Raw genomic sequence first — 27,296 nt, forward strand, 5'->3', positions numbered from 1 at the left:
CAGAGGGACAGAGCGACCTATACCTGATTCTATGTCACTTGCGGCAGAGCAGGATCGCTGCTAAGTTGCCACACTGCCAAAGACTTACGGCTTAGCAGAGGTGGTGTTGGCCTAATTCCCCGAGCTCTTCAGAGGACTGGGATGTCTGAAGGCAGTAGAGGTACAACTTCACATCGATGAAACCGTCAAGCCGATAGCACTCCGACATCGGAGAGTACCGTTTCATCTTCGGCCCTTGGTAGAGGCGGAATTGGAGTGTTTGGAGAAAGAGGGCGTGATCGAAAAAGTGTCAGGACCCACCCCATGCGTGTCGCCACTAGTGATAGTGCCCACACCCAAACAGCCCAGAGCTATCAGATTGTGTGTGGACATGAGGCTACCCAACAAGGCGATACGCCGAGAGAGACACATCCCTCCAACCATAGATGAAATAGTAGCGGACATCAACAGGGCGCAATGGTTATCCAAAGTGGACTTGAATTCAAGTTACCATCAACTGGTGCTAGCGGAGAAGTGTCCATACATAAAAACGTTTTCGACAGACGTGGGCCTCCGCCATTTAAAACGCCTGAGCTTCGGAGTATCATCAGCGGCAGAAGTGTTCTAGGACGCTGTGAGGTAAGCACTGTCCAGACTGGTAGGAGTGATTAATATCAGCAACGACATTCTCATTTTCTCCAAGTCATTAGAGGAACACCATGTCCACCTGCAAGCAACTCTCCTGAGACAGGTAGAGCAGGGCCTGACGCTGCACAAAGCCATATGTGACTTCTATGTCAATGAAGTTGAGTTCTTTGGGTACAGATTTTCTGCCAGAGGCTTGCAGGTCGAACCAGCAAAGATGGAGGCGATCCGAGCAGTGGCCATCCCCAGACGCAATCGAAAGCCGGAAGCTTCCGCGGGATGGCGAACTATTGTGGCCGTTTCATTCCACATCTAGCAATGCTATCCGAACCACTACAAAGGCTGACCAAGAAAGAAGTGGCGTAGAGAAGGACCGATGAGAAGGCGCGAGCGTTCAGTGGTATCAAGAATGCTCTGTTGAGAGGGGCCACAGTGGCATATTTCCAGCCCGAGGCAGCCACTGAACTGATCGTGGACGCCAGCCCTGTGGGGCTGGGAGCAGTGCTGCTCCAGAAGAACGGGCAAGGGGACTGAGTGCCTATCGCCTACGCAAGCAGAGCACTGACGGCGTTGGAGACGAGATATGCGCAAATCGAGCGAGAGGTGCTAGCCATACGGTGGGCATGCCAGTATTTTAATATCTATCTGTGTGGGCACACTATCACGGTGGTGACGGATCACAAACCTCTGGTTCCCCTATTCACAGGCACAGCCCAGAATGGACCTCCCAGGATAGAACGCTGGGCTGTACAGATTGAACATTACCGATTGACGTGGAATACCGTCCTGGTGCCAACAATCTCGTGGACTACCTTTCAAGACATCCTCTGGCACCAAGCTCCGGAAACAAGGGGGAAGTGGACGCAGGTACTGAATCATTCATGCAACAGATTGTGGAGGAAGCACGTCCACAGCTGTTGACGATCGAGGAGATCTTGGAAGCCACTGGGCAAGATGAGTGTTTACAGGCAGTGAAGCAAACTCTCAGAGACCACAGATGGAAGTGGTTCCTACAAGGGGCCGGTAAGTTGACAGAGGAAGTTCGAGAGTACTGGGAAAAATATATGGAGGTGTCGAGAAGAACTCAGTGAGTCTGACCAGGGGCTGGTTCTGAGAGGCACCCAATTGATGATTCCAGCAAGGCTCCGGAGAAGAACCTTTGAGCTAGCTCATCAAGGCCACCAGGGAGTAGAGAAGACCAAGGCCCTGCTCCGTTCTAAAGTGTGGTTCCCCGGGGTCAACCGGATAGTGGAGGAGAAGGTGAGAGGGTGCCATGCTTGTTTGATAATAGGAGCCAATCCGCCCGTAGCGCCTGTCATCACGGAGGGGCCCAGCAAAGTGCTGTGGGGCCAAGTGAGAATGGATTTTGGCATCTTTCCGGATGGCCATAACACTGTGGGGATGGTTGACAGTCATTCCAAGATCCCAGTATTGGAGGTAGTCACATCCACAGCTTTTGACTGTATTCAGACGGTTTTGGGAAAAGTGTTCGCTTTGTTGGGAATCCGGAAGAGATACGGACAGACAATGGGCCACCGTTCCAAGGTCAAGATTTCAAAGAGTACCTGGGCAGATATGGAATTTGACACCGTAGAGTAACTCCACAGTGGCCGCAGGCTAATGGCGATGTCGAAAGGTTCATGCAGACTCTGAATAAGACACTAAGGATTGGCATGGATCAGCAGGAAAATCTGGAGAACTGCTTACATCAATTACTAAGAACGTATCGCAACACCCGGCGCTGCACCACTAAGTGCGCACCCAGTCAATATATCCCAGATATGATACACCCGGACCAATGCGGTTTTGTACCAGGCAGGAGCACCGCATTGAACCTGAGGAGACTGAGTCAACTAATGGCCCGAGGGGAGGAAGGGGAGAATGATGAAGGGTGTATATCACTGGACCTTAAGCAGGCCTTTGATTCCCTAAAATGGGATTATATCATGGCCGTATTATGCAAATTCGGCATTCCGCAGGCATACAAAAAATGGATCGCTTAATGTACCACAAACCCGCAGCACGCGTTAGGACCAATAGATGCATATCCGCCCAACTTGCAATTGGGACGCAGCAGGGATGCCCGTTATCACCCTTACTATTTATAAAAGCTCTGGAGCCCCTGATGATAAAAATCCACACTCTGGAGGATACTATGGGGGTCGTTCGACTTACTACCCACCATATCATCTCTGCATATGCGGCGATATATTGCTGTTCCTTCGCGACATGACAAACCCACTGGAGCCGATATCGGAGGTATTTGTGGTGTTTGGAGACATATCGGGCCTCGCGATTAACGCGTCCAAATCATATGGGTATAGTTTTCACAAGCCCATGACAGTCACACACATACAATTTGCACCCTACCAATTCCAAATAGTGCCAGTAACATTCAAATACTTGGGTATTCAAATATACAGGGAAGCATGAGATCTATTGGAGGGCAACCTGGGTAAGGCTCTTAATGCTCTAAAGCCACAAGAACGTTTTTGGAACACCTTACCATTATCGGTTACAGGCAGAGTAGCAATTTCAAAAATGGTGGTCCTGCCCAAACTGCTATATTACTTCACGAATGTGCCTGTGCCCAAGGCCTTCTTTAAACAACTACACACGCTGCTGACGGAATTGGTATGGGGTACGGGCAGGAGACGTATAAGTTTAGCCAAGCTGCAACTGCCAACAGACGGCGGAGGTATGGGAGCACCTGATCTGGTAGCCCATGGCTACGCTTGCCAGCTTCAATGGTTAGCTTACTGGCTAGCAGGTCGTAACTTGCACGAATTGAACATAACGGAGGCAGATAGGAGTGGGGGTTGCACACACCGACTGTTGCTCCCAAAGCAAAAATAGCAGCATCGCCTCCCCCCCCCCTGCTTAAGCTTGCGATACAGCAGTGGAGGGCAGCACTCAGGTACATTGGCAATCAACAGGCTTACGCACCCACGATACCCCTTCTGGGCATCCCCATAGGAACTGGCACACTCACAGAACGTAAACTAAATCCATGGCACGAAGCGGGGGTAACAGAAGTGGGGGACTTCTTCTTGGAGGGTAGACTTCGTCCACATGCAGAATTTATGCAGTTGCACCAGACGCCGCGATCAATGTTTCTATTACATGCACAAGTCACACACTACATCTCCACACACTGGGTGAGAGAAGGCGTAGAACCGGAAACGACGGCCCTGCTCACCATGCAATATCTCATGGGATCGGGCAGCCATTTAACAAAGTGGCTCACTAGGGGTATTAAAGCGAATAAAGCTATTCCGCTGCAGCCACTTCGTACTGGTTGGGAGGGTGACACAAGCGGAGACATTGATGATAAGGGCTGAGAAAGGATACTGAAGCTCCCCAAGAAAGTGTCACACAACCCTAAGTTCAAATTCATACAACTCATGATCGTTCATAGAGCATACTTAACCCCACACAGAATACACGCGATGTTCCCTGAGTCGTCCAACCAATGCCCCAGATGCCACCGGGATGACGCGGGTATGCTGCACATGTTCTGGGACTGCCCTAAGTTGGGGCATTACTGGGCCACAATCCACCACATCATGGCGGAGGTCGCCCCAGGAAGACCCTACGACTCAACACTATACAACATGCTGGGGCTGGGGTACAAAGAAAGGAAGAGGAGTGTAGCCACTAGATTTGTAGACCTGGCGTTATTATTAGCAAAGCGAGCAATCACAATGAAATGGAAGTCAGTGACACCGCCGAGTGTGGGGTCATGGAGTAGTGAGGTGTTAAGATGGGGTAAGGCAGAGGGCCAGGAGCTACAAAGAGAGGAGAGAAGAGGCCTACGCAAGCACCCAATCTCCATAGAATGGAACTTGATGCTAGAGGAGTTTGACACATGCGCGAAGGAGCACACTGAGTGAATATCTATGTCAATAGGGGGCAGGTTGGTGGACTGACGAGGACATGGGAAGGCTCCAAACTGGGGTGCTGGACAAGCTCTAAGGAGAACCACATACACATAGTTCAGGTTGCAGACTTGAAACACATAATAACTAACCGCAGCATCGCAATGTGAGAATGATATGACGGTTGGACATTATATTGCGGAATATAAAAGAATGGACATTGCCCGCTAGGAAAAGTCTCTATACCATGTATATGTGCCGGGGGGTAGGAGGGGGGGAGTTTGGTTGCAGCAAAATTAAAACAAAAGTAAAACTGTAGAGTTATTGAATGTCATGGGGGGATTAGCACTAACAAAGTAAATGGAAAAAGTGATACTATTGATGTGAAGATGCTGAAGGCACCATACAATATACTGTAACTAAGAGGTGACGAAATGAATGTAAATGTAATGGTGACCTTGCTATGACAATAAACATATTTAAAAAAATATATAAAAAACGTGCACACCCAGTGACCTACTCATGAAACGAGTGGTGGGAGACAGTATTCCTAACAGTGATCTGAAGGTTCCCGGCAGCCTTTGACTCGGAGGGTACCCAGGACAGACGGCAACGCAACAATGACAAAGCCAGTAAGAAAAGGGGAGCCTGACCGTCAGCCATACAGAAGGGCGACTACGTGGTAGTAAAGGATCGGCACCCCGGATCCAAGTTGAGGACACCATTGGAAAGGGAACTGTGGAAAGTGGTGCATGTTAAAGGGTCAATGGTGATGGCGAAACGAGGAACACAACAGATATCACACAATGTGTCATGGTTCAAGAAAGCGCCTGAACCGTTGGAGAGAGCTGGAGAACCTGAGCTGGAGGACTGGCTTGAGGAGGAAAACCCCTGATCAGAGGAAAGAGGGGAATGTTCAAATGCCTCAGGAGAAATGTACAAAGGAGACCAGAGTGACTTGGAGGCAGACACCAGGGCGGCGACAAGCCCAGGGAATAAATCGTCGGCCAAAGGCCGTGGCAGCCAGCACTACGCATTGAGGGGAAACCCCAAACCCAGCACACAACTAAGAAGAAAGAAGGTGCAGCGTCAGGTGCTGGGTAAATAAGGTTGTTGGACTGCAATGATTATAGAGTTAAGTGTGGAGTTTCAGTTTGGTTGTATCCTCACATGTTCCGTGGGATAGATGGGATGTAGTGAGCTATCTGGCCACTGCAATACTTTGTTGCAGCAATCACTTGCTGGGCCGGGTTCGGTCCGGTGGAGTATAAATAAAGGGCGACGTTAGCACACGTGGCTGAAGCCATGGAACTACTCTCTGTTTGCTGTTGTCCCGTTATTGCAGCTCGGCATAGTTAGGCCTACTTGACCCCTGCTCCGTAGCTAGTCAGCTTCCACCCCCAGCCGCACGCCCCTAGGTGTATCCCCTTGTGTCTCCCACTATCACAGTGGCATTTGCAGTGGAAAAGGAAAACGTGTTTAGTGGTGGTAGGAGAGGAGGCCAACCCCTGACCTGTATGGGCCCTTTTTGGCTGGTAACAGCTATAAAATGAATGCTTTGCAGGGGTTGTGTGTGTGTGTGTGGGACTTGGGGGGGCGTGAGGGGGAGGGCGGGGTGGGAGAAATGCCCTGTTGCACATGTGTTGCGAGCCTGCAGAAGGTGGCATAGTGCCGAAAGGGAGCTGCAGAGTACTGGAGCTGCACTGTGGGGTGGCCAGTGCTGCACACCTACATGAGAAGGCTTGGGACTGATGCTGTCGGGTTGTGGCGGGAGGGGTGGGGGTGCTTTGGGCTGCATTAGGGGTATTCTGGAGCTGCACAAGGGTAACTTGGGACTGTATGTGGTAGATAAGGCTGCAGGGTGAGGGGAGGGCAGGGATTAGAGTGGTATTTTGTGGGTGGCCCAGTAAGATGAGGATGTACCTGGGCTGCAGGGAAGACAGTGGATGTGGTGGGCACCACGATCCGTTGGTAGGCACAGGGGCTCTGTTGGGCACACAGGACTGAAGGGTGAGGGGTAAGGACTGTATAGAAACTGCAGTAATTGTGTGTGTATGGGGCAAAATGAGATTACGTGGGCTGTAGGGAAGACAGGCAGTACAACTGGCTGCACTAGGGGCGGGGGTTAATCAAAGGCTATCTGTGGGAGGACACTGTAGGGAGAACTAATATTAGAGATCAGGGGGCTTTTTTAGACCCACGCCCGAGGAGAGCCCAGCGATTCAATGGGAATGTGGGGAGAGGTCAGTTCAACCGGGGCCCTCACAACAACAGAAATATATGAGGACAAGGAACAAATGCTACTGGCAACCGACAGAGTACCACTTATTAATCTGTCTAGTAAAATACTTAGTGAGATGGAAATTAGGATTTTAAGTAGAGGTTTTAGTTTTGTGCCCTCCACTGGTGTAGATAAATTCCAACTAGAAAAGGATATGTGTTCTTTCTTTAGGAAAGTCAGGCTTAGGAGATTTTTTGAGAATAGAGATACTAGAGAGCGAGAGAACCTATCAGGTCTAAAACCAAAGTCATCATCTATACCAACGTAGCTATGGTTGGAAGAAACATAGAAGCATTTGAAACAGCTGTAGAAAGTGGTATTAAGAGTATTCTTGATAACGTGAATAAGCCGGGTACCTACAATATAAACAGAGAAGAGAGACGGGCTCTTAATTTGTTAAAAGACAATAGGTCCCTTACTATTAAACCTGCTGATAAGGGCAGTGGGGTAGTAGTATTTAATACCTCAGACTATGAAGAGAGAATGTAAAAACTGCTAGATGTTAAAGAACATTATGTACGTACCAAGGCCAGCAGTGTGTCTGTGATATCTAGGGAGTGTATGGCTCTCCTTATGGAGGCCAAAGAGTCCAATTGGATTTGTGAAGATGAATTCAAATTTCTCAACAATAAGGAACCCAGAATGCCGGCCATATATAGTCTCCCCAAGGTACATAAACAGCACTGATCCACCAATGAGACCTATAGTTAGTAGTATTGACTCCCTTCTTGAGCCTAACAGCAAATATGTGGATCACTTTTTGAGACCGATTGTGTGCGGTTTCAAGTCTTATGTGAGGGACTCTGCACATATTATTTCCCTGATCGAGGGAAAAGTGTTCTGTAGGGAGACTCAATGTCTGGTTACCCTAGACATTGAGTCTCTCTATACGAATGTCCCTCAGGAGGATATGGTTAATGTGATTGAGGATATCCTTGAAAATCAGGACCTTGGAGGGACAAATAAAGATTTTATAGTGAGACTCATCTTGATGAATAATGTTTTTCTATTTAAAGATGAGTACTTTAAGCAATTGAAGGGGACCAGCATGGGGGCTACCTGTGCCCCTAGTCTGGCCTGCCTCTATGTGGGACAATTCGAGGCTAAACATATTCATAATGAATTGGCACCCTTTTCTGAGAATGTAGCGGGAATGTAGCGGGCTGGTACTGCTACATTGATGACATTTTCTTCATATGTGAAGGCTCAGTTGAACATCTAGAGGAGTTTTTAATCTGGTTAAATTTAGGTGATCCCAACTTAAGATTCGCATTGTATTATAGTGATTCTAGGGTTGATTTCTTAGATATTTCAATTAAGGAAATGAATGGAGTGCTGGAGGTTGAGCTTTTTACAAAACCAATTGCTAAGAATACCCTGCTACATTTCTCTAGTTTTCATCCTAAAACACAGAGGGAGAGTATCCCCTTTAGCCAGTTTCTCCGACTTAAGAGACATTGTTCAGACCTGAATGATTTCTAAAAACATGCAGAGATCCTAAAAAAGAAGTTCAAAGAAAGAGGTTATCCTAAGAAACTTTTATTCCATTCATTGAAGAGAGCGAGGTTCTATGTCCGAGATGCTCGGATTAACAAGTCGTTGTTTTTGTCAGAAAATTCTCCAATTTGAGCAACCAAATTAAGAACGTAGTTAACAAGAATTGGCACAATCTGAATCACGATGAAGAAAACAAACTTGAGAAACCTCTGTTTGCATTAAAAAAAGAAGAATTTACGTGATCTATTAGTGCACACCTCCAGAGAGGAGACTCAGCAATACCAGAAGACCATGAGAAATACTTTGGCAATTGGAAATGTTAGATGCGGCACATGCATCATCTGTCCTCAGTGCCTACAAGCTAGAGAAATAACATATAATGGTCTGTTGCTTAAATCAAGAACCATCAACAACTGTAAAAGTAGGAATGTTGTCTACCTCTTACTGTGCCCTTGTGGCCTTGGCTACGTAGGCGAGACAGGGAGGGAAGCTCAGATTAGGTTCCAAGAGCATAGATCTGCAATTAGAACTAAAAAGATCACAGCACCTCTGGTGAGACACTTTATTGAATGTGGCCATGGGGAAAATGAGTTTCAGTAGTTCATCTTTGAAAAAGTGAAAATAGGCAAAAGAGGGGGGAACATTTAAGCCAAACGAAAAATGTGTGAACAGTGGTACATTTCATATTTAAATACTGTACGTAAAGGCCTGAATCCAAAGAGGAATGGAAGCGATTAATAGGGGCCACATAGATGTGGATTATAGGCCCTATGATGTAATTTGAGTTTATTACACCTTTTACACTTTTTGTGCGTTATACTGTGCACAAAAAATGTGTGTTCCCAGCTGTAAATAGATGCTTGCTTCTTGTGATACATTTTGTGTTCACATTTTCTAAGGAGGTTAGGGCTCTATTTGATATCCCTATATGTAGCCCTCCCATACATTCTATTGGTGAAATACTAAATAAGAAAGCATGTGTTGGTAAGGATATAGCTATATGCTGAGGCTTCTTAGCAAGCAGTGGTAGGAGAAGATCTATAGCAAAAATGTGTTGTATGATTTAATTTTTTATTTGTATATTTCCTTATATTCTCAAAAATATTTTTCTTTATAAGTAACTGATTAGAAAATCGATTTTTAGAATTAGCGTTCAAGTTCAAGTTCAAGTTCGGGAATTTGTATAGCGCACTACTCACCCAGAGGGTCTCAAGGCGCTTGGGGGAGGGTGTGTGCATTACTTATCGAATAGCCAGGTTTTAAGTTGCTTTCTGAAGGAAATGTGGTTCCGTGTAAGGCGGAGGTGAGTGGGGAGAGAATTCCAGGTTTTAGCCGCTAAGTAGGAGAAGGATCTTCCTCCCATGGTGGATCTGTGGATGCGCGGAATTGCGGCGAGGGCTTGATTGGAGGATCGTAGTTGGCGGGTGGGTGTGTAGAAGGACAGTCGTGTGTTGAGGCATTCGGCTCCTAGGTTGTAGAGGGCCTTGTGTGCGTGGGTGAGGAGACGGAACGTTATTTTCTTGTTGACAGGAAGCCAGTGGAGGTCTTTCAGGTGACCGGTAACGTGAGCTTGACGAGGGATGTCCAATATGAGTCTGGCTAATTCGTTTTGGATGCGTTGGAGTTTTTTCTGTAGTTTGGCTGTGGTTCCGGCGTAGAGGGTGTTTCCATAGTCCAGTCGGCTAGTGACCAGTGCGTGGGTGACAGTCTTTCTTGTTTCGGTGGGGATCCAACGGAAGATTTTTTTAGGATGAGACGGCGTTGACTTGTCTGGTCATCGAGAGGGAGGAGTCTAGGATGAAGCCCAGGTTACGTGCGTGGTCTGTAGGTATGGGTGCTGTACCCAGGGCCGGTGGCCACCATGAGCCGTCCCAGGCAGAGGGGGATGATCCTAGGATGAGGACTTCCGTTTTGTCCGAGTTTAGTTTTAGGCGGCTGTTCTTCATCCATTCGGCTACTTCTTTCATGCCTTCGTGTAGATTGGTTTTGGCGGTGTTAGGGTCTTTGGTGAGGGAGAGGATCAGCTGGGTGTCGTCAGCGTAGGAGATGATGTTGAGGTTGTGTTGTCGCTCAATGGATGCGAGGGGACTCATGTAAACGTTGAAGAGGGTGGGGCTGAGTGATGATCCTTGTGGTACACCGCAGATGACTTCGGTGGCCTCTGATTTGAATGGGGGGGAGGCAGACTCTCTGGGTTCTCCCGGTGAGGAACGAGATGATCCAGTTCAAAGCTATTCCTTGTATGCCGACGTTGCTGAGGCGTTGTATGAGGGTGCTATGACAGACTGTGTCGAAGGCGGCGGAAAGGTCAAGTAGGATGAGGGCAACTGTTTCTCCGTTGTCCAGTAGCGTTCGGATGCCGTCTGTAGCTGCGATGAGGGCGGTTTCGGTGCTGTGTTTGGCTCGAAAGCCGGACTGTGAGGTGTCGAGGGAATTGTTGGATTCAAGGAAGGCGGCGAGCTGACTATTGACGACTTTCTCAATGACTTTGGCAGGGAATGGGAGGAGTGAAATGGGGCGGTAGTTCTTAAGTTCAGAGGGGTCTGCTGTGGGTTTCTTCAGAAGGGCGCTGAGTTCGGCATGTTTCCAGCTTTCTGGGAAGGTAGCGGAGTTGAAGGAGTAGTTGATGACATCACGGAAATGGGGTGCGATGATGGAGTCTGCTTTGTTGAAAATGTGGTGGGGACATGGGTCGGTTGGCGATACTGAGTGGATGGAGTTCATCAGGCGGATGGTGTCTTCAGTGGTGATTGGGTTCCAGGCGCTAAGGTTGTTAGAGTGCGGTTTTGGTTCGGAGGTGGGTGGAGTGGACTGTTCTTTGGACAGGTTTTCAAAGCTGGTATGTATGTCGGCGATTTTGTTGTGGAAGAAAGAGGATAACGAGTCGCAGAGGTCTTGGGAGGGAGTAATGTCGTTTGAGCCGGCGGTGGGGTTGGTAAATTCTTTGACGATGTTGAATAGTTCCTTGCTTTTGTGGGCGCTGTTGTCCAGTCGATCCTTAAATGCGGATTTCTTGGTGGATCGGATCAATTGGTGGTGTTTGCGGGTAGCGGCTTTGAAGGTGGACAGGTTGTTAGTGGTTGGGATTTTTCTCCAGTTTTTCTCGAGAGTACGGCATAGCTTCTTGGATTTCTTAAGGTTATCGTTGAACCAGGGGGTCTTTTTGCCACCTTGTTTGATATGGTGGTTTTTCAAGGGTGCTAGCTCGTCAGCGCTGTGGGTGATCCATTGTGTGAGTTTGGTGGCAGCTTGGTTTGGATCGGATGATATGGCAGGAGGGTTTTGGTTAAGCGATGTGAAGAGTTGGTCGGTGGTGATTTTGTTCCAATTTCTTCGAGGAACAAGTTGTGGGGGGTTGTGGGTCAAGGTCTTTTTGTAGTCGAAGTGAACGCAGCTGTGGTCCGTCCAATGGAGAGCTCTGGTGTGATCGAAGGAGATGTGCGTAATTAGTGAGAGGAGCGTAATTACTGAGCCATCGCCCGTTTATTTTTCGAGAGACTACAAGGCTGTGTAGTCTTTCGTCTTTTTCTAGCCTATATTGGCATGCATTTATCCACTGCCACTCAAGTCTTTCTCCGGATATACCTGTCTAGACCCGAAAAAGGAAGTACAGCAATCGGGTTGTTTTGCCGCCCGTTCATAGTATTTAAACTATGAGGAGTGTTGTGCCCAATAAGAATTTTGCCTCTCAACGAAAGCGTATGCCCCATGTTTCGGATGTTGGGTTGACACAGGTATGTAGAGCAGCGTGATTATTTGACTAGATTTGCGCCGTTTTTAGAATTATTCGTTGCACTCCACTAAGTGGCCGATATTGTGTTTTTTCCTTTGCTTAGACTGCTGCAGTTACTGTTTTTTTAAAAATACGTCGGGACTTTATGAGCATCCCGTAATGCGGAAGTGGACTACGTGGATATGATCAAGTTACCGTATTTGTAGGTAAATATACAGAGTGAAGCATGACGCGAGCGAGGATAGAAGGTGTAGGGAGCTATGAGTACGTCATGCGCACCATAAGACATTTTTTGCCCCTCCAATATGTGAGGGTAATATAGCATATCGTATTGTGGGCAGATGGTCAAGTGTACATATTGTGGGGCTGAAACGCTGCATGAATTATTTTAAAGCGCAGGGAAAAGCTGTAGGTGTTTGTTAACATTGCACTACAAGGGAGGGCACTACAATAGATGGCAGTGCTTGTATGGTTAGGCCTTTCCGATGTTTGTAAGACATACATCATAGAATGAGCATTATGTTATTCGTAGGAAGTAAGCCCTTGAGTTATAAAGATAGTGGGCCTGATTATAGATAATTTGATTGGATAGACTATCGACATTATAGGTACTTTTTAAATTCATGCGGGTGTTGGCGACCCTTGTTTTTTAGGTTGCTACGGATATTTAAGTCTTTCCCTTGAGGGTCCATTGATTGACCTCGTCTTTGAAGAAAATTTGCGGAACTTATGTGCATAATAAAGGTTTGTTTAGTTAATAATAAAGATATAATGACACAACAAATCATGTGCATAACATTAATGTGTCTTTTATAATTTTATTTTCATTCATATGCAGATATTGATATACTGCCTACCACCCACAATTTAAGCATTGGAGGTCTCTGTCAAACCATAAATAAAGGCATTGAGCTCTGAATAGCTTAATGAAAGTGTCTATGATATATGGGGTCCAGTAATTACCCATATTCTGTATACATTTAAAAAAAAATGTGTTTGGTTATAAATACCCTATGGTCCTATTCAATTACCACAGCACAGTCAGTACCCCTATGGGTGCATTTGTATTTTAAGAAAATATTTGGAGGCCTTTTTGCCCCATACTTGGTACCCCTGTAAACTTTAGTGGTTGTACTGTGTGGATAAATATGGAGGTCTCTTGTCCCCATTCAATATACCTTAAGGTTCAATTACACCTAAACATAATCATCCTTGTATATATGATATGCTGCTGTGATTGCTGTGTTTGTTGTCCACTTATCATACCGTAGAGCACTAGGTGCGTATATATATTGGTCTGAACATAGAGGCTATGTAAAAATATGCTGCATGTATTTTTAATGTTAGGAGGTATGTAAAAAACGTTTCTTGTATTGTTTTTATTTTTCAGATATAATATGTTGAAGTGGGAATGAATATACTTTTTCCTAAAGAAGGTGTTGGCTATTAATCAATTTGCCCACCGAAACACGTCGATGCCCATGTGCAGGACAATTACGTTAAGTCTGTGGAGACAAAAACTCGGACTGAAAATTAAAATACTGATCAGACTTGATCCCTGTCTGACTATTGTATCTCCCTCTTTTAATAGGAATTATTTTTCCTTATTGTGATTCCCATTTTTTTTGTCTAAATAATGTTTTTGTTAAAATGGATTTGCATTTTGTAATTGATTAGTATTATACTTATAATAGGGTTGGATCATGTTTTTAAATAGGGGCTGATATGTTCTTAACAATTGTCTGAATAAGTTGAATACTTTTAATATTTTATTTTTACATTTCCTCTTTGTTCATTACATTGGTGTGAATTAAGTCTCTTTGACTAAAGTAATGTTTGCTGCGGATTGAGTGTTTGTGACTAAAATAGTGTTTGGTGTGTGAAATTGCCCAAAGGGGATCTCACTTTTGACATTCATCTGTGGGATGTACCAGCGCTGTAGGGAAGACAGTGGATGAGTCATGGGCCCCACTAGCCGTTACACACTGGTGTTCAGTGGCTGCATGTGGAGTGCACTGAGATGACATGGAGCACACACGGGCTGTACCAGCGAGGGGCTGTACAGGGGTTGCAGCGGCACATGGAACGGATATCAGCGCACAGAACGTGTGGAGTTACATTTTCATAGGGCGTGCTCAGCGGTACCACATGTGGCTGCAGCAGCACAATCCGTGCGCACACGCATTAGTGGAGGTGCACAGCGGCTGCACTTGGGGTAAGCTGTCTAAGTGCGCCCGCCATGGTTGAAGAAGAAGCGTGGCGGCTGTCGTGCTGACTAATTAAAATGTATAATGTGGGCTCTTGTATAAACAAGAGCCTGGCTAGCTGCCTGCCGGAGAAACATTGTGCACACAGCTCCAGGTGACAGGAACAAATAGACATGATTGGCCTTCCCAGTAAAGCTGCAGGGTCCTGCTCTAGGTTCCTAAAGCAGCAGGACCATAACTACGCTGCAAGACTTAACAAGCAGCAACTGACGGTGGTATTGAGGGGAGGGCAGCACGAGATACAAGCTGGGCTGGAGGAGTGACTGGCCTTAACTGCAAAGCTGCTGGGTCCTGCTTCAGAGCCTTAAAGCAGCAAGACTGTAACTACAATGCAAGACTTCACAAGCAGCAACAAGAGGGGGTTGTGGGGGAGGGCAGCACGAGACACAAGCTGGGCTTGTAGTGCACGAAAGGGAAGCTGTGAAAAAAAAGAGTTCTCCCAAATAACACATAAACCCTTAAAGAGTAAGGAAACTATACTTGGCCGGTGCTATTCAGCCTTCAATAGAAGTGACGTGTCGGCTGCATGAACCAGTTAAAAGGCAGCAAAGAAGAGCGACAGTGGACTCAAACTAAGGTAAGCAGTAGACGGGACAAAGTCGGTTTGTTGTTTCAACAGGTCTTGCTGACAGCGCATGCATGCTGCCTAGGCTCGACCTAAAAAGGACAGGTGACTAACCCACGTTCAGTCGTCTGCTCAAAACTCATCTATTCCAAATCTATTCTCAGTTAACTTTTGCCTGCAGTCCCATGTGGTTTTCCTGCTTGATAGCAGTAAGGTGCCACTGCTGGTGTTGAAGTTTGCCCTTTACAAATATACCCTAGCACAACTTAACGTAAAACACCTATCCTGTTGATAAGGATGTTGCTTATGCAGCTCTACACAGTCACACCAAAACTAACAAGGACAATTTACCACACAACTTTAAAAGCAACTATTTTATCTCACCAAGTGGGAATCCAAAGACTCCTGGCTGCGGCATAAGTGAGTGCTCGTGGGAAGAGCAGGCTTCATGATTCGCCACCGCTATGTTGCGTAGTCTTAAGCTATCATACAGTCCCTGCAGCTTTTGGTATTGGCGGTTGCGCTCCATGAGTTTCTCGGATACCTCACTGTACTTCTTCTTGTATTCTTCAAGCACTTTCTTCATGGATGTGACCTCTCCCTTCATAGCTGTCAGTTCCAGGTCCTTGCTGTTAACCTGTTGTGTGTACACCTTTTCCATCTGTTTGAGCTGTCCCTCTGCCTTACTGTATGTATACTCCTGATATAGTCTTTCCTGATAAACCTACCAGACAGAGAGAGAGATACCCGGAGGTTAGCAGGAGATGGTAAAACACTAATTATGAAAATGACCTCTACAAGCAATATTTTTTTGATGGGTAGTTATTGTATGGAGCCATTTTAATAAAGCTAAGTTTATTTCAGTCACTGGGTTCAAGGAAGACCTCTTGTATGTTCTGTTCTTTGATCACCAATGTAGATCACGGATTGTTAAAATGAATGTACAAATAGTTACTGCCTTGTAGTATTCAACGTATCCTTGCATTGCACGAGTCCACAAATGCTCAGTTCACTTTAAAAATGTGAGCATTCATACCAGGCCATGAATATGTTTTGGGACCACAGGCATAACAATAAGGTACAAAGACAGTTCTGGTTGTGAAGAGTTGAATGTACTATCTGATGCATAAGAACATTTTCTAATTGATGTGCAGTTGTTATGGATAAATAGTGTTTTGCCTATTTCTGCCGGCATAAAGAAAAACACAATAAGTACCATAGGAACACTAAGTAAACACAAAGTGCTTGACCCTAGGCTCACAAAACTACACCATTCCACTTCATCCAATTGGTGAAATCTCCAATTCCACCCAGTCTTGTAACTGGTAGCCTGATGGCAAATGTCTGGACCTCTGCAAAGGTTTAATGAAGAGCTAAACTACTATACTGCAATCTCAGAGTACTAAGCAACCCAACTGTACCATATCCTAGGGACACTGACAGACTGCACGACATCCAAGGGGCACTAAATCAGCATAATGCACTGTAACCTACGTACACCGAGCCACTACCATACATGGAGGTTTAAGGCAAGTAACCCACCATGCTGCACTGCTTACGATAGATACTAACATACTGTATTGAACTACATCTTAGAGACAATACCCTACCATACTAAGCTGCACTCAGGACCCTAACTCATCACACCTTACGCCACACTTTACTAGGGACACTCTACTTCATTTCAGATATAGTACCCTGTCCATAGGCACTCCAACACACCACACTCTACTACACACTAGGAAAACTAACCCACCAATCTGAATCCAAGGGGGCTTTCTTGCCACAGCACCCTTGGGGCGTTAACCACTATACTTTATGGAGCTCAGGGACAGCAAACACCTACACTACACTGCATCCCGGGGGCACTAAATGAGCTTATGGCTCAGTGCCCGAGGATTGCTACCCCATCACACTGTATTATGGCGTTGAGAAACAAATCCACCAAAGTGCACTGCATGCTATGCAAACTGATTCAATACACTGCACTGCATCTTAGGAACACTAATCCTACAAACTACACACTCTAGGGACAGCTACTGAGGACCACCCCTTAATTTATAAAAACATAACTGCAGATTGGCAGATTTCTATTAGGTGCACACAGCTCACTGCCACTACTGTCCCCTAGCACCACTGGTGCTCCACACTGTCTTTGGTCCATGGTACCAGCAGTCCAGGGCACCAGTATGTTTCAATTCAATTAAACGTTATCAAAGGAAACATGATAGTGGAGGTTTGTGACTGTCACTTGACAGATCAAGGTGGGGGTTCCCCTCTGGTTGTTGAACTGAGCATTATGAAGTTGGTAGCCCAACAACACAAACACTCAAGCTCTTCACATGTGTAAAAGTTAAAGCATGGAAGAAAGAAGACATTGACCAGCCACTCTGCAGTCAGTTCAACAGTGGCGGCTGGTGACATTTGAAAGTGGTGTGGCGAATCAGCAGCAGCAGCAGGTGTCAGGGCTAACGGGAAGAGCCCCATACACCTATACCCCGTGCCTCTGCATTTCACTGGTACACAGATCAAAATGTAAGCAAGCACAGGTTTTAACAAGACATGGATCAGGAAAAATGGCACACAAGCCAATATCCCCATCTTAATACATTCTCAACCTTCCTACCAGACATATGAGACACAAGGTCCTTGCTATGTGGCATCAAAAGCCAGCAATAACTGAATACAAAAGCTAACACAACAAAGCAGGTGTTACCTACAAACTGCAATCCAATGCTCAAAAGTGAAATTTATGAAAGATATTCCAACAGATTCAGCAGAGACGTAATTGTGAATGGGAGCTGTGCCAAATCTTTTTTCTCAATGGCTCCGTTGCATTATGTACACAGTGCTGCACTGCTGCCCCTTCCCCCCCACCTGCCCCCCCCCCCCCCCAAACTGAAGTGAGTTGCGCAAGGTCACACAAAGCTAAGAGGAGAAAATTAGACTACAATAATGACGTCTTGATCTGAAGGCAACAACTGGACCTATAGACCGCCTTCCCAGCTTTGCTGTGTGGCTTCAAAAACATAAATGAAAAGAAAATATGCGAGCTGCAACCTTTCCCAGCAATATCAAACGTACCCTCCTACGTCTTGTGTCTAAAGGACAGCACGAAGCTTCCTCCATTGTAAATACTAATGCAAAACACTCAGAATACATATTTCCGGTGCTTGGGTCCCGTCACCATCACCATAAAAAGCAGTCAAGTAGAAAAAAGATCAGCGTTCAACATACGAAACAAAAAAATTCTTGTTGTAATGAAAACAAAGCCCGATTGCTGGTAGCAAAGCCCGATTGCTGGTCCGTCTAGCACTCACGGTATGAAGAGCATATTCATATTTCCAGGAAGAACGGCGACTTTGTGGTCCCCGCAGTCGAAGGGGCCTGTTTATTCAGCATTACGCTTATGAAAACATCACTTGTGCCCCTTTCCAATCACATTCCATTCTATTCCCATTCTCCTTTTGACTCTGTCTGGGTGTAACAAAGTCACACGCATTAAGCCGTTTATCAAACCCTGGTTGAATTGTGACTAATTGATGCCATTTATTTGGGCGGATGGGTCTGAGATGGGACCCGATTTTGATATCTAGACGAACGTTCTGAGCAGGTACAGATATCATCTGCACCAGTACGTCCTTACATACATATTTTGAGGCGTATTCAGTTTGAACACAATGAGTTTTCAAAGTTTCCATCTTGAAGTGCAAAGGAGTTTTTTTTCCTTTCTCTGCATTTTATATAGTGCTCATTTGACCCGAAGCTATCAGAGCACTTTACTGGATCACCAGTTGCCTTACAGACGGACACACATACATTAACTTTGGTTAAGCACGGTGGATTAAGCACTAGCCGACAGCCGCATATTTGAACACGGGCGATGGCGGCATTGGCATACCATAGAAACATACAAACACTAAAACATAGAAAATCAACCACGGAGTTTACCTTTTGTTTTACTCTGTGGCCCGCCGCTTCTGTGATTCGGAACCTGCTTGTAATGGTAGCTGGCTCGGCCGGGACATTCCCAGTGGCGAGGCGGGAACTCACGAGGTGATGGAAGGAGGGGTCTTGCCTGCAGCACTCCCTCATGTGCGTAAATATTAACACGGCCAGCCCCACCCATTCCCCTTAAAGTCAATGAGGCTCTGCTGACCGCGCCCTGGGCCACATCAGAAGCGCCCCATTTCAAGACCATTCACTGCTGCTTAGTGCAGCCACTCCCATCAGGATGATGTCACTCTCCTAGCTTGTGCCTCGAGGGCGAGGAATAATCCATGAGTACTAGGAGGGGACTCACTCTCATCCGAGGGTCCGACGCCAACCGAAAAAAACAGCAATGATAGAGCACCAAGCAGTGAACAATGAGCATGTCATTTGCTCCATGGTGGTGTTAATTTTCTCCCCTCTCCGCTCCGAAGCTGGGAAGGCAACACTCCCTATGCCCATAAATACCAGCCGCCACTGCAGTTCAACATGGTAGTCCGGGACCAACTAAGCTCCCCTTTATTCAAACACTGCGGCAGGTCCTCCTACGTGGCATGCCCATCCTCCCAGTGGCGTCACTAGGGTTGGTGTCACCCAGTGCGGGTAACTCATGGTGTCACCCCCTCACGACTTACCCCATGAATCCATGATGGACCTCCTCGAGGAGATGTATTCATCTGTGCAGCACCCACGGAGGAGGTCCTTCTTCTTCTGGGGCCTTTCCAAGCCCACTCCTCTACACCGGAGTCTAAAGTACTGCAGAGGTGTTACCCTTACGCCTGCCCCATTCCAATGTGTGGCGCTTCGCATCATGCTCACCAGACCTGACTGGAGTTTACTTAAATAACAGTAGCTCTGCACCTGTCAACGGTTACAACGCCAATTGTCTTACCAGGCACTGTGTAATTGCTATTCATTCTGCTCAAGACATCACTCAACCACTTTCTTTAACAAGGAAGACGAGAGGGCAAAAATATTGCCAAATAAATAATACAGGGCACAAGTAAATTGTTCGAGAGCCTGTAAATCTATTAACTAATTGGTTTCCATCACCAAAGAAAGTTACAAGATAAAAATGTATGCTACTTTTTTATTTATATTCAGAAGTGCAGAGCCAGTGTTCACCTTTCCACTCTTCCTTTTCAGTGCATTATTTCTCACGCACTGAGCAGCAGTGCCACTCGTCTTGACACAGGGGTGCAGGTGTATGTGGTTTGCGTGAGTGAAAGTTCATTGCACTCTGTCACGATATGGTAAACTAGTGTAAGAAAGGGGACGCATTTGAGGAAAGGTCGGTAACTCTAGCGCCTTACACCCGGACTGTCCTGGCGCTTGTCATTTAGAAGACAACTCTGTGCAGTTCACATACATCAACGCGTCTGGCGGGTTTTCAGTTGAGTCTCTCCTAAATGTAGCAGCGCCTTCAAGCAACACTCTGAGCGCTATCCAAACCCCAGCAATACACATGCTACATTTGCACAAACCATCAAAGTGCAATAGAGCTCGAGCACCAAAGCGCTTTAATTAAGGTAGATTGCTGAAAGTTGCAGCAGTTTAATTGAGCCACACAGACCGCAGTGGCAGACAGGATACCGCTTTGAATCACAGTCACAGCGCTCAGCCCAGTCAGAGATACAATATAGAGAAGTAACTCATGCAATAATATATAGGATTGCCAATCAACAGGTCTGAGCGTGAACTGTTTTTAAACTTAAAGCGCGCTCACTACAGTGCACAGGTTATCCTAGGACTGTGTTCCTACATCTCACACCGAAGGAGCAGGACACACATAATATACTTTTTCAGAATGGGCAGCGCCCAGCCCCGGTACGTATGCATCACTTTGTGCTGTAGTGCAAATAAAATAATGTATTCGAATTCCACAATTACCCAGAAACAAATCTTCAATACCACTTTATTCCCACATGTACCTACCTCTAAACTCATTTGCAATATCAAAGTATCTGTGCGGCGTTGCATTTGCTGCAGTGACCTCAATTTAAACTCAGGTTTTTCTTTCTACAGTGAAATGCGAGATACTCTATAGCCCTCTATTACATATGGTGCTTAAACACAAGCTGGACGCCACATGCATGCCAGGCGGACATGCATTCAGCACTTGGGGGCAGGCAGCAGTATCGAACTGGCAGCCACGATTGGTGGATCTAAAGAACTCAAAAGTACAACCAAAAACAAAGAGAGAACGTAAACAAAAACAGAGCCAGAATTCCCAGTGGGAAAATGGGGAACATATTTAACATACAGCTGCCCCTGACAGGGCAGAGTGGTTAGGACGGAGTCACTCTAAAAACAGGGTGAAATGAGTTGCATGAGGAGGGAAGGCTGGGGCAGAGTCAGTTAATCCCTTCCCCTTTACCATTAAGAAGCATATAAAGCGCAGCGACTGTGCTCTAGGCGCTTTCTGGCGCTAATGGCATCAGCAGCCACATGCGAGACCACTGTCTCTGCCCCAGCTGGACAGGCCTTTCCAATGCATGGCCTTAGCAAAAGTGCCCTCCCCCTCCCATGAACCAATCTGCATCTTTCGGGCAGCACAAAGAGTAGCGAGACCTGCTAACCTGCCAGGCTGTTTTAATAGTCCACCTCGATGCACTCCACAATCTGCCTCTGCTCGGCGGTCAGGGCCCCAGAGGGGGGCCCTCCGGGCTGGGGCAGCAGCAGCCTGTGAAATTTGTTCTGTGAAATTTGGGGAAGGCAGAGGCACATGCTGTAACTTTAGGAAAGCTGTGTGTTAAAAGATGCTGTTTGCGGTACGTTGCAGGGCCGGTCCTAGGCCTTCTGAGGCCCCGGGCGAAAGGGAAGATGCGAGGCCCCCCTAATTGCATATTGCGTCACAAGAAGTGACATCACAGAAAGCGACATTGCAGTACTATTGATCTTATTTGGCATCACGGAAGCTAACTAATGTGGATATCAGTAACATTGACAAAAAGTAGAGGGGGTTGAAAACAGGTGAGCAAATATCAATTTATTATAAAAAGTAGATAAAATGAAATATTGCAATCAAACAACGTTGAGAGAATGAACACATAAAAACACAATTCCAGTGAAACACAAATAGAGTAACTCCAACTTTCTAGATTATTCCAGTTGAGTGGCTCCGATATTGATTCATTCAGGAAAGGTCATGTATCTGGGTGTGTTTAAAGTAGAAGTATGCTGCAGATTCAAGGGGTTTTCAAATCACTGTTTTTAATTTGGTGTTAGAACTGTAGGAAGTGGTAGAGGCAGAATGGCAGGATTCTGATGACAATCCTCAAACTCCCCAAATAGACAGCACCATTTTTGTTTATATTTGGAACATTATGGTGTTGTCTAACTTGGGGAAAATTGGGGTAGGGGTAGGAATGGGAAAAAAGAAAGAAATTGCCATCATCATTTCGTGTCCTGTACGCATCTGGAGGTCACTGGTCGAATCTGGCCTTTTCGCCTCCATCCGAATACAAACATATACATATAACAGGTTATCATTATTGTTATTCATTCATAACAAACAAAGAAATATTACAAGGCAACAACACAAGTGTAACACTTACCAGCTCCTTCAATGAGTAGTTGAGGCACAGGGTCAAGACTGATTTGCATATGACCATGTTTGACCTGGGGTGGCTTGGTGAGCAAAATAACGATGGATTAAACCCAGATCTGTGACTGGGGGTGAATGTTTTGCCATTGTGCAACATTCCGTCCATGATCTTGTGTGTTTTGCTGTTCACCTTATGTGGGAAGGGTATGCCCAGACGTTGGTCTCATGCTCACTAAGCCACTGGAGTCAAGCTATCCTGGCTGAAGACGGCTGATAGCCAGAAACCGGTCCTAGGATGCTTGATTCCGGTCCAGGGAAGACATGGCTTGGCAGTTCGGGCTGGACTGTTCCCATGAGGCACAGGGTCAAGACTGATTTGCATATGGCCATGTTTAAACTGGGGTGGCTTGGTGAGCAAAACAACGATGGATTATACCCAGATCTGTGACTGGGTGAATGTTTTGCCATTGTGCAACATTCCGTCCATCATCTTGTGTGTTTTGCTCTACCACGCATAATACAGGTTACAGGTACAACCCCTGTAGGGTAACTAGCCTGGTTCGTGTACCTGCTGCAGAGATCTGTGTGTAAACTTTCAGTCACAAGTTCCGATACATGTTAGAAAGCCCACCGCCATAAAACACTTGTTACAGTGATCTGTTTGTAACTACACACTACTCATCTGAATGCCAGCAGGACCACATCAGGCATTTAAACCTCTGAAAATGAACAAGAATAGTTTATTTGGACTGAGTAACAGCATTAGCTGATATAAATTGCTTGGTTGAGCTTTTATTATCTTATAAACAAAAGCAAATTTGTAACACCATTTCGTATCCAAAATTGCCTATTTTTTTTTCTTCTCAAATTGGGATGCAACATACCAAGCATATTTAACCTATTCCTCAGACCGTCTCTACGTGCCCCCCAAACTCAAACTCTCAAATACGTCTTTAAGCGTTAAATATAAAAAGGAGTGAAAATGAGGGTTATTGAAGGGTAACAGATTCTAATGCGCAACGGAATCGCGTTGTGCAGAATTGACTTTTATAAGAAAAAAATGAGCAAATGGGAGTGAAAATCAGTACTTGCCGTTCTGAAGAGGGATTATTGGAATGCACGACCACATAAACTCGAACAAAAATTCTCCGAACCCAGAGATTTATTTGTAACCAGTCACTCGCATCAGAGTAATATACGAATGAGCGCCGTCAAGCCCTCCAAAAAGCTGACCACAAAATAAATGAAATAATTTTATCCATTCAAGATACAGCGCTGGAGGGTGCCATGTAAATACCCCTGTTTCTTTCCCGGTCGGAATCCATTCTATTGTGGGTGAAACGTTTGAACTGTACAGGTGTGCCCCCACGCCTCTGATAAGGGGACCTAACGCGGGCCCCAACCCTCAGGACCCCCTCCCTGCCCAAGCCTAATGAATAAATATGAGATATGCGAGACTCTGGCCCCTTAACACACTCTGCAGGGGGCCTATAGGTTTGTATTACCTTCTGCCCCTGACCCCAGTCTGTGTGCATGAGCAGCTACTTTGACGGGAGACAGGGGGGCTGCCTGTCACTATCTCTACTTCACCGAGGCACCTAGGCCCTGTGCTTCCCTGAAGAATCCCGAAAATCGTCGGCACATGCGACAGCTGCTGCCAGAGTCGGACTGGCCACCAGGGCAATCTAGCAGTGCCAGAAGGGCTAGTGTAATAGGTCAATAAGCGGACCAGTTATTTTGGTGTTTGGGGTCAGTTTTAAGGTCTGGAGGAATTTTACTGTTAATTTCCCCAGTACTCAAACATTGCCTGCAACAAGCACAAATGCGTGCAGTCTCCCATACAGTGCAAAACTCCATCACAACTTGGATTTACAAGTTCAAAACTGCTCCGATGTGCAACGAGTCACACTTTCAGCTATCTGATAAGCTAATGGAGTCTCTTTTATTTTGGTTCCAGAGCCTATATTCTGTCCCAGTCCTGTGCTGTCTGCTGCTTCCCTGCCAAGGTAGCCCAGCCCCTGTCCACCTTTGCTTAACACGACAAGATGCCCCACCCTCTGGTCTCAAACATTCTGCTCAATTAAGACACTGCCCTACCAAGATTCGAAGTATAACGAAAGCCAGTTGATCTGGCTGCTCCCTCCTCCCCTCACCCACCTCCTCTTACCTGTGTCCGGCTGGCGCTCGAAAGAAACAAAGGGGGCCTCCGTTGCCTGTAAACAAAATGCAGAAACAGAGCCTAGAATGGCCGGTACTTAACCGAGGCGCTGCCCCGCCCCTGACATTGTGAACCACCATAATTGCTGGCCCAGCTGTTGTGCCGCCCCCATTCTGTTTGCTCCTTCCGAATCCCCCACCTGTAATGTGATCAGGTGAGGCAGGGGGCCCTGTATTGAGCTGTGAACATGTGACTTTTCACGGGGGCGCGAGGCCCCCTGTGTAGGCCCCCTGTGTTTTGCCGAGCGCGAGGCCCTGGGCGGCTGCCCACACTGCACATGCCTAGCGCCGGCCCTGGTACGTTGTACCCGTTTTTCCGGCTCCCAGTTCAAAGGGCATACTTCTAACACACACAGCGAAGGGAAGAATGGGGGTGCCACTTACCAGCTGAAGACAAGCGTGCACCTGGCCCTGCAACTGCAAAACCCCACGGGCATTGATGAACACGGCGGGACGGGAGCTACATCACACGAGAGTGACGTTTACGGACGTCGTTGACGTCCTTACGTCTACGCCTTAGCCTAATTGGACAATAATCTTGGCCGGCGGCCGGGTAACGTTCGGCAGACAGTAATATTATTTTGCATTTTGATGTGCAAAATAATATTACTGTCTGTCGAACCTTACCTGACCGCCGGCCAAGATTATTGTCGACACGGACCACGGTGTCACCCCAGGGGAAGGTGTCACCCGGTGCGGTCCGCACCCCCCGCACTCCCCTAGTGACGCCACTGCATCCTCCAAAGAAAGAAAACAAAGACTGAGAGCAGAGATTAAAATACTGTACGACGAAGGAGCTGAGTTGAGCCGCTGAGCCTACGTAAACGCAAGACGGACAAGCCTGCCAACCACCAAACCGCCCGCCCAAGAGCCATCTGCCTGCAAGCGTGGGACTGCGGCAGGTGCCTGGCGAAGGGACCTTTCTTTTGAAATTGTGGGAGTGTTCATTGTTCGATATGCTCGAACAAGGGGGGTCTAATCCTAATTCCTCTCCCGGTTCTTTCTTAGCAGAACCAGCCGTTGATTCACATCATCACAATCAAGCACCCAAGCGCGCTTTTAAAGACGACTGAGCATTTCCGACAAGCGGGTGTATTAATTACCGCTCCCGCCATCATACCAACTTTGGTGAGCTCCCGACCATCACAGTCATAAACAAGCAGTTTGTGTCTTTATATAGATGGGTCTCAGCAGGAATCTTTGTAAATACCAATCCCGCCCTTCCCTTTGATTTTAGAATTGCCATGATGGGGCCAAGATAGCGCATATTCGATCCTTATGTGCTCCTGATGCTTAATTGGGCATCTGAAGGTGAATTGTTGCCACCTCTCAGAGTTGCCTATCATAGCATTTTTAGTGTATTGGTATGTAACACACCTGATTCATGCTTTTTCCTATCCGCAGGCAGTCATCCCTCCTACCCCACCGTTGACCTGATGAAGACCCGCATTGACTCCTTAGTAGAACATATCTTGGGTTGAAACGTTGACGATAGTACTTGGTCCAGACCAAGGCTTTGCGCGCAAAAGATTAATTTGTTTAAGCAGCAAAGCCATTGGTGTTTTTCCTCTATTCTGGCCTTCTATTCTTCTATTTCCCTTGTACATATTTTACTCACTTTGTACATAATACACACCAACTTGATCACTGAGCACAATATGTCACTTGAACATGTATCACTTTATATTTCACCTTGTGTTTGACAGCTTTTATAAAATGTTGGGGTATATATAAATTATGCAATTTATATAAAATGACATAATACCCATCGTGTCGCTTTTGTGCTTTGTGTGTGTTCCTTAAACTAAACTCACATAAAAACATTTGAAGATTGTAGAGAATAACTTGGTGAATTGATCTTTTGTATAAGAAATAGCTTTTACACCCAACAGAACCACTTTTTTTCTTTACACAGAGGTGGCTTGGGCATGCGTGCCCCGATTGACTGAGGTGGACTCACCTCCTCCTCCTTTGCCTGTCTCACCACTACCTTGCTCCGTATGCTGGCTGGGCCTGCTTTTGATCACGCTACCCCGACGGGGTTGGCACCGGTTCACCGACCACAGCATTTTCTCTCTTGCGGAGTTCAGCCCTACCAAGTACCACGCATCAGGCGTTAGACTAATGCATTTCAGTGTGATGTTCTGCATCACCGCACTGGAATGCAATGTCACGCCTTCTAGCGCCTACTCAGCTGTCACATAGCTGCCAAGGTTTCGGATTGTTGTGTGACATTTTCATAATTTAACTGCAATTATGTTTGACACTTTCACTTGATCAAAATCAAGCAATGGAGACGAGGGAAACATATATCTGGTGGGGAAGCTACAACGGGTGCAGAACATGGCCGCCAAGTTGGCTCTCTCGCGTTCCAGGTCTAGCTCTTCCACTCTTGCTTTAAGAGACCTGCATTGGCTCCCGGTGCATCTGCGAGTGGTGTATAAGGCCGCGTGTCTGGTGTTTAAGGCAGTACACCAACAGGGCCCAGTACCACTTCGTGATATGTTTGCTTGGTATTCTGCCTCGCGGCCCCTTCGCTTCTCTTCGGCTAACCTGTTGGTGGTCCCGAGGTTCCAGAGAGTTAGGATGGGTGGCCGCTCATTTAGTGTTGCAGCGGCCAGACTCTGGAACTCCCTGCCTCTCTCTCTGAGAAGCCACAAGGACTACCTGCCGTTTAGGAAAGCGTTGAAAACGCAT

General features: G+C 46.5%; 1 protein-coding gene across 1 annotated transcript in view; it reads right to left on the minus strand.

Annotated features, from left to right (window-relative positions):
* CCNB1IP1 (cyclin B1 interacting protein 1) overlaps positions 1 to 27,296 on the minus strand; it is a 136,653-nt gene that overhangs the window by 74,929 nt on the left and 34,428 nt on the right. Inside the window, exon 2 of the mRNA XM_086958478.1 lies at positions 15,230 to 15,569. Within this exon, the coding sequence (XP_086814604.1) occupies positions 15,230 to 15,569 (340 nt within the window). The remainder of the gene's footprint in view (positions 1 to 15,229; positions 15,570 to 27,296) is intronic.

Source organism: Lissotriton vulgaris, chromosome 2_1 (assembly GCF_964263255.1).
Source record: "Lissotriton vulgaris chromosome 2_1, aLisVul1.2, whole genome shotgun sequence".
In the NCBI taxonomy this organism is placed as follows: domain Eukaryota; kingdom Metazoa; phylum Chordata; class Amphibia; order Caudata; family Salamandridae; genus Lissotriton; species Lissotriton vulgaris.